Source organism: Myiozetetes cayanensis, unplaced genomic scaffold (genome assembly GCF_022539395.1).
Source record: "Myiozetetes cayanensis isolate MyiCay16 unplaced genomic scaffold, myiCay2020 scf1419, whole genome shotgun sequence".
In the NCBI taxonomy this organism is placed as follows: Eukaryota; Metazoa; Chordata; class Aves; order Passeriformes; family Tyrannidae; genus Myiozetetes; species Myiozetetes cayanensis.
In genome coordinates this window covers 1-8,375 of record NW_026087070.1, presented here as the reverse complement: position 1 = coordinate 8,375, position 8,375 = coordinate 1, and the positions used below count along the sequence as shown (strand labels likewise).

The following is an 8,375-nucleotide window of genomic DNA, read 5'->3' as shown; positions in this document are numbered from 1 at the left end:
AAAACCCCAAAAGTTTCAGCCTCGCCAAAAAAAAAAAAAAAAAAAAAGCCAAAAAATTGTTCGAAAAAGACCAAAAGGAAAACACCAAAAATAACCAAAAATTGTTCGAAAAAGACCAAAAAAAAATTAAAAAAAAAAAAAGGACCAAAGAAAAAAAAAGAAAATATAAATTCATTTCCACGACCTCAAAAACACTGAAAATATTGGGGGAAAACATATTGGGAGGGAGAGGGGGGGAAAAAACCCAATAAAAATATCAAAAAAAGGGATGGGAGGGAGGGAGGGAAGGGGGGAAGCTCCTCCACAGGGACCCCTCACCCCACAACCCCTCCCCAAATTTTTGGGGGACCCCCAATTTCCCTCCCCCCATTTTCTCTCTGTACACGCGGGGGCCCCTCCGGTCAGGACTATTTACAACCCCCCCCTCACTCCTTGCGCTCGGGGCCCTCGGAGGAGGACGAGGACGACGACAGGCGGGATTTTTGGGGGCCCCCGGCCCTGCCCGGCTCGTCGTCGCTCGCCGTCACCTCGTAACAACCTTTGCTCTTGGAGCCGATGCCCCCGAAGGTCCCGAATTTCACCTTGGGCGCCCTGGGCTCTCCCGCCGGGCCCCGCGAGGCCGAGGCGTCGTCGCTGAAGGACGACGAGCGCGGCCGCTGCTTCTTGGGGCGGAACAGGGAGAATTTCCCCTTGGCCGACGGCGCCTCGGCCTCGGCGTCGCCCTCGGCCGAGCCCAGGCTGGCCTTGGAGCTCTTCAGGTCCCCCCGGGAGCCCGAGACGGACCCCGAGGCCTCGGGGGAGCCGGGGGCGCCTCCGCCCGCCCGCCCTTTCTGCTTGGAGAAGTTGAACTTGGGCATCTTGAGTTTGGGTTTCTTGAGCCGCCCGTCAGCCTCGTCCGGCTCCGGCTCGGCCGCCACGTCGGCCGCGGGGAACTCGACGTCCACTCCCACCTCCCGGCCCTTGGCCTCGGCGTCGGAGAAGACGAACTTGGGCATCCGCAGCTTGGGGAAGGACACCCTGACCTGGCCGCCCTCGGGCCCCGCCGCGCCCGCCCTGGGGCCGCAGAGCTGAAAGGTCCCGGCCTCGCCCCCGACCTTCACCTTCGGCCCTTTGGCGTTGACGTTCAAACCCGAGCCCGAAACCTCCAGCTCGGCACGAGGGGACTCCAGGCCGACCTTCGGGGCTTTGATGTCACCGGACACGTCCACGCTCGGTCCCTTCAGCCTCAGGTCGATGTCGGGTCCTTCCAGCCCCACAGTGGAGCCCTTCAGCACCCCCTTGGCCTGGGGGCCTTCCAGAGCCACGGCCACGTCCCCTCCCTCCATACCAGGGCCAGAGACGCTGAACTGGGGGAGTTTCAGGGACGGGAGTTTGATGGTGCCCCCGAGGATCTCGAAGTCGGCGTCGCCCGCCGACGTCTCGGGGGATTTGGCGCCCAAATCTCCTTTCAGCTTTGGTCCTTTCAGGTTGACGTCCAGATCCGGGGCGGAGAGGGCGAGGTCAGCCCCAAGGGATGGGGAGCCCACCTCCACTTTTGGGACGGAGCAGGAAACGCCCCCCTGGGCGCTCAGATCGGGCGACTTCACCTTCGGCAGCTTCATCTTCCCCCCCAAACCTCCCAGGTCAACGCTGGGCCCTTCCACGGAGCCCGAGACATCCAACTCTCCCTTCAACTTTGGTCCTTTCAGGTTCCCCTCGAGCTCCGGGCCGGAGATTTGGGGCCCTCTGAGCTTCACGTCAGTCCCCGGCACATCCAAGCTCACCCCCGGCATTTCCAGCCCCGCTCCCCCTTTCCCCCCTTTGGGCCACCCCACTTTTCCCTCGGGGCCTTCCAGTTCTGCTCCAGAAACGCCCATTTCCCCTTTCACTTTTGGTCCTCTCAGGCTGAACTCCGGCGCCTCGACCCCCTTCAGGTCCCCCCCGACCTTCCCGTCCCCCACACCCACCTGGCCCCCGGGGAGTTGGAGCTTCGGGGCCTTCAGGTTCACGTCGGGGGCTTCCACGTCCACGCCAGGCACGGAGACCTCCAGGCCCGGCGCTCGGAGCTCCCCTTCCACTTTGGGGGCCCCCCCGGACGCCTCCCCTCGGAACCGGTGCGACTTGAGGTCGAACTCGACGTCTGGGAAGGAGATCTTGCCAAACATGGGCTTCTTCCCCTTGGGGGACTTGACGGCGGCGTCGGGGCCGGCCACGCCGAGCTCCCCGTCCAGCTCGGCCCCGGCCGCCGTCACGTCGAACGCCCCCTTCTTGCCCTTCACTTTGGGGCCGCTCATGTGGATTTTGGGCATCTTGAACTTGCTCTTCTTGCCCTTGGCGGACAGGTGGGCGTCGGGGGGCTCCAGGCTCAGCTCCCCCTCGGGGAGATCCACGTCGGCCTTCGGGCTCTTCATCCCGAACCCGAACTTGGACTTCTTGAACTTGGGGAGTTTGACGTTGGCCTCGGGGCCCTCCACGCTCAGGTCGGGACATTCCACCTCCACCTCGGGGCCTTTGACCCCCAATTCCGGCCCTTTCAGGTCGACCTCGGGCCCTTTCAGGTGACCTTCCAGCTTGGGGGTGGAAAGCTCAAAGCCACCCTTGGTTTTGTGGCCTTTCAGGTTCAAGTCTATCTCGGGCATGGAGATTTTGGGGACGTTCACGTGCATTTCGGGCATTTTCAGCTTGGGGCCCTTCACTTTGCCCTCGGGGCCCTCCAGGCTCACCTCGGGGACGCCGAGGTCCACCCTGGGGCCCGAGAGCTCGACCTCGGCCTTGGGCAAGTCCACGTCCACCTCGGGGCCTTCCCCTTGAAGCCAAATTTGGGTATTTTCATTTTGGGCAGCTTCACTTTCCCTTCCAGCCCATCGACGTCGACCGCCGGGCCCTCGATGTCGACCTTGGGAGCCTTGATGTCAACTTTGGGAGCCTTGATGTCGACCTCGGGACCCTTCAGGCCCCCCTCGAGCTTCGGGCCGTGGAATTCGGCGTCGCCTTTGCCCTTCAAGCCCTTCAGGTTCAAGTCAATGTCGGGCATGGAGATCTGGGGGGTCTTGAGGTGCATTTCGGGCATCTTGATCTTGGGCCCTTCCACGGTCACTTCAGGGGCTCCAATGTCCAGTTTGGGGCCCTTGAGGTCGAGGTCCGGGCCCTGCAGGTTCCCCTCCACGCCCAGGTCGCTCTTGACCTTGGGGCCCTTCAGGTTGAAGTCGACGTCGGGCACGGAGATTTTGGGGGCCTTGATGTTCATCTCGGGCATCTTGAACTTGGGGCCCTTGAGTTTCCCCTCAGGCCCTTCCAGGGTCACGTCGGGAGCCTCGAGGTCGATTTTGGGGCCTTTGAGGTCGACCTGGGGGGCTTGGAGGTCCCCCCCCAGCCCGGGGGCCGACAGATCGACGTCCCCTTTCAGGTGGGGGCCTTTGATGTTGAAGTCGACGTCAGGCATGGAGATTTTGGGGGCTTTGATGTTCACCTCGGGCAGGGAGAATTTGGGGCCTTTGACCTTCCCATCCACACTCAGATCAGGAGCCTCCACGTCCACCTCGAGGTCGCCCTTGGGGAGGGTCACGTCCACCTCCGGCCCCTCCCCTTTGAACCCGGGCATGGAAAATTTGGGCATCTTGAATTTGGGGAGTTTGAATTTGCCCTCCGGGCTGTCCACGTGGACCTCGGGGGCGGCGACGCCGACCTGGGGACCCTTCAGTTCTCCCTCGACCCCCGGCAGGGCCACGTCCACCTCCCCCTTGACTTTGGGGCCCTTCAGGTTCAGATCCAGGTCTGGCATCGAGATTTTGGGGGCCTTGATGTGCATCTCAGGCATCTTGAACTTGGGGCCCTTCAGTTTTCCTTCGGGACCTTCAATGTCCACCTCTGGACCTTCGATGTCCACCTTGGGACCGGACACATCCAGGTTTCCTGTCGGCAGCGTCACGTCCACCTCGGGCCCCTCTGCTTTGACCCCGGGCAGCCCAAATTTGGGCATCTTGAACTTGGGGAACTTGATTTTGCCTTCTGGGCCGTGAATGTCGACGTCAGGGGCCTCGATGTCCACCTTGGGGCCCTTGATGTCCAGTTCAGGGCCCTTCAGGTCACCCTCCAGCTTAGGGACAGAAACATCGATGTCCCCTTTGACTTTGGGGCCCTTCAGGTTGAAGTCGACGTCGGGCATGGAGATCTTGGGGGCCTTGATGTGCATCTCGGGCATCTTGAACTTGGGGCCTTTGATCTTCCCCTCAGGCCCTTCCAGCTCAACGTTGGGAAGATCAACATCGACTTTGGGGCCTTTGATGTCAATGTCTGGGGCTTTCAAATCTCCTTCCATCTTGGGCAGAGACACATCCACATCTCCCTTCACTTTGGGGCCCTTCAAGTTCAAATCGATGTCGGGCATGGAGATTTTGGGGGTCTTAAAGTGCATCTCGGGCATCTTGAACTTGGGGCCCTTCACCTTCCCCTCGGGCAGCTCAACATCCACCTCTGGACCTTCGATGTCCACCTTGGGACCGGACACATCCAGGTTTCCTGTCGGCAGCGTCACGTCCACCTCGGGTCCTTCGGCCTTGACCCCAGGCATCCCAAACTTGGGCATCTTGAACTTGGGCATCTTGAACTTCCCCTCCGGACCATGAATGTCGACGTCAGGGGCCTCAACGTTGACTTTGGGGCCTTTGATGTCCAGGTCAGGGCCCTTCAGGTCACCCTCCAGCTTTGGGAGTGACACATCCACGTCTCCCTTCACTTTGGGGCCCTTCAGGTTGAAATCAAAGTCTGGCATGGAGATTTTGGGGGCCTTGATGTGCATCTCGGGCATCTTGAACTTGGGGCCCTTCAGTTTTCCTTCAGGACCTTCCAGTTCAACATCAGGAAGGTCAACATCAACCTTGGGGCCTTTGATGTCTATTTCAGGACCTTTCAAGTCACCCTCCACCTTGGGAAGGGACACATCCACATCTCCCTTGATCTTGGGGCCCTTCAGGTTCAGGTCGATGTCGGGCATGGAGATTTTGGGGGCCTTGATGTTCATCTCGGGCATCTTGAACTTGGGGCCCTTGATCTTCCCCTCAGGCCCTTCCAGCTCAACATCAGGAAGATCAACTGTCGACTTTGGGGCCTTTGATGTCAATGTCTGGGCCCTTCAGGTCACCTTCCAGTTTGGGAACAGACACATCGACGTCCCCTTTAACTTTGGGGCCCTTCAGGTTCAGATCAAAGTCTGGCATGGAGATTTTGGGGGCCTTGATGTTCATCTCGGGCATTTTGAACTTGGGGCCCTTGATCTTCCCCTCTGGGCCCTCAATCTGAACATCTGGGGCAGAAACATCCAACTCAGGGCCTTTCAGGTCACCTTCGAGCTTGGGCAGGGACCCATCGACGTCCCCCTTCACTTTGGGGCCCTTCAGGTTCAAATCAAAGTCTGGCATCGAGATTTTGGGGGCCTTGAAGTGCATCTCGGGCATCTTGAACTTGGGGCCCTTGATCTTCCCCTCAGGCCCTTCCAGCTCAACATCAGGAAGGTCAATGTCGACTTTGGGGCCCTTGATGTCCAGGTCAGGGCCCTTCAGGTCACCCTCCAGCTTTGGCACTGACACATCCACATCTCCCTTCACTTTGGGGCCCTTCAGGTTCAGGTCAAAGTCCGGCATCGAGATTTTGGGAGCCTTAAAGTGCATCTCGGGCATCTTGAACTTGGGGCCTTTCAGTTTTCCTTCAGGCCCTTCCAGCTCAACATCAGGAAGGTCAACATCAACTTTGGGGCCCTTGATGTCAATGTCTGGGCCCTTCAGGTCACCTTCCAGTTTGGGAACAGACACATCCACATCTCCCTTCAATTTGGGACCCTTCAAGTTCAAATCAATGTCGGGCATCGAGATTTTGGGGGTCTTGATGTGCATCTCAGGCATCTTGAACTTGGGGCCCTTCACCTTCCCCTCGGGCAGCTCAACATCCACCTCTGGACCTTCGATGTCCACCTTGGGACCGGACACATCCAGGTTTCCTGTCGGCAGCGTCACGTCCACCTCGGGCCCTTCGGCCTTGACCCCAGGCATCCCAAACTTGGGCATCTTGAACTTGGGGAATTTGATTTTGCCTTCTGGGCCGTGGATGTCGACATCGGGGGCCTCGATGTCCACCTTGGGGCCCTTGATGTCCAGGTCAGGGCCCTTCAGGTCACCCTCCAGCTTTGGGAGTGACACATCCACATCTCCCTTCACTTTGGGGCCCTTGAGGTTGAAGTCGACGTCGGGCATGGAGATTTTGGGGGCCTTGATGTGCATCTCGGGCATCTTGAACTTAGGGCCCTTCACCTTCCCCTCAGGCCCATCAATGTCCAGCTCTGGACCCTCAATGTCCACTTTGGGGCCCTTGATGTCGACGTCCGGCAGGTTCACGTCCCCCTCGAGTTTTGGCGCCGACAGATCCACATCCACCCCCCCTTTGAATTTGGGACCCTTCAGGTTCAAGTCCAGGTCTGGCATGGACAGGTTGGGGGCTTTGATGTTCATCTCAGGCATCTTGAACTTGGGGCCTTTGATTTTTCCTTTGGGACCTTCCACGTCGAGGTCGGGACCTTCCACGTCCACTTTGGGGCCCTTCAGGTTCAGGTCAATGTCGGGCATGGAGATTTTGGGGGCCTTGATGTTCATCTCGGGCATCTTGAACTTGGGGCCCTTGATCTTCCCCTCTGGGCCTTCAAGCTCCACCTCAGGGCCTTCTATGTCCACCTTGGGGCCCTTGATGTCCAGCTCGGGCCCCTTCAGCTCCCCTTCCAGTTTGGGGCCAGACAGGTCCAGCTCCCCTTTCATTTTGTGCCCTTTCAGGTTCAGTTCCACGTCCGGCATCGACACTTTGGGGGAGGAAATGTTCAGGAAAGGCATCTTGAACTTGGAGCCTTTGGATTTGGCCTGGACATCGAGATCCGGAGCCTGGACCTCGACCTTGGGGCCCGACACTTCCACCTCGGGTTTCTTCAGCTTCACATCCACCTCAGGGCTCTGCACTTTGGGGCCAGAAAAGCCAAATTTGGGGAGTTTGAACCGGGGTTTTTTAACTTTTCCTTCCAGGTCGACCTTTGGCCCCTCGACCTCGAGCTCCGGTCCTTTGATGTCCAACTTGGGGCCTTTCAGCTCCCCCTCCACTTTGGGGCCCTTCAGGTTGAGGTCGATGTCAGGCATGGAGATTTTGGGGACGTTGAACTGCAGCTCGGGCTTCTTGAACTTGGGGCCCTTCAGTTTTCCTTCGGGCCCTTCCATCTCCAGGTCAGGAAGGGAAACGTCGACCTTCGGACCCGAAACAGAGACATCGGCATCAGGCAGGGTCAGGTCCACCTCGGGGCCTTCAACTTTGGGGCCAGAAAAGCCAAACTTGGGCATCTTGAACTTGGGCATCTTGATTTTGCCTTCTGGGCCGTGGATGTCGACGTCAGGGGCCTCGATGTCCACCTTGGGGCCCTTGATGTCCAATTCAGGGCCCTTCAGGTCACCCTCCAGCTTTGGGAGTGACACATCCACGTCTCCCTTCACTTTGGGGCCCTTCAGGTTGAAGTCAACGTCAGGCAGGGAGATCTTGGGGGCCTTGATGTGCATCTCGGGCATCTTGAACTTGGGGCCCTTCAGTTTTCCTTCAGGCCCTTCCAAATCGACATCAGGAAGGTCAACATCGACCTTGGGGCCCTTGATGTCCAGGTCAGGGCCCTTCAGGTCACCCTCCAGTTTGGGAACAGACACATCCACATCTCCCTTCACTTTGGGGCCCTTCAGGCTGAAGTCGACGTCGGGCATGGAGAACTTGGGGGCCTTGATGTGCATCTCGGGCATCTTGAACTTGGGGCCCTTCACCTTCCCCTCGGGCCCTTCCAGCTCAACGTCAGGAAGATCAACGTCGACTTTGGGGCCTTTGATGTCAATGTCTGGGCCCTTTAAATCTCCTTCCATCTTGGGCAGAGACACATCCACGTCACCCTTGACCTTGGGACCTTTTAGGTTGAAATCGATGTCGGGCATGGAGATTTTGGGAGCCTTAAAATGCATCTCGGGCATCTTGAACTTGGGGCCCTTCAGTTTTCCTTCAGGCCCTTCCAGCTCAACATCAGGAAGATCAACATCGACTTTGGGGCCTTTGATGTCAATGTCTGGGCCCTTCAGGTCACCTTCCAGTTTGGGCACTGACACATCCACATCTCCCTTGATCTTGGGGCCCTTCAGGTTGAAGTCGACATCAGGCATGGAGAACTTGGGGGCCTTGATGTGCATCTCAGGCATCTTGAACTTGGGGCCCTTCACCTTCCCCTCGGGCAGCTCAACATCCACCTCTGGACCTTCGATGTCCACCTTGGGACCGGACACATCCAGGTTTCCTGTCGGCAGCGTCACGTCCACCTCGGGCCCTTCGGCCTTGACCCC

At 58.7% G+C, this 8,375-nt stretch overlaps 1 protein-coding gene across 1 annotated transcript; it reads right to left on the bottom strand.

Moving 5' to 3' along the window:
* Positions 1-398: 398 nt before the first annotated feature.
* On the bottom strand, positions 399-8,369 carry LOC126637118 (neuroblast differentiation-associated protein AHNAK-like). Its single transcript, XM_050310046.1, is given in 3 exon segments — positions 399-2,773; positions 2,776-5,040; positions 5,465-8,369. Coding segments are annotated over 3 exon segments (7,383 nt in total). The 5' UTR covers positions 8,235-8,369; the 3' UTR covers positions 399-425.
* Between the last annotated feature and the right edge of the window lie 6 nt (positions 8,370-8,375).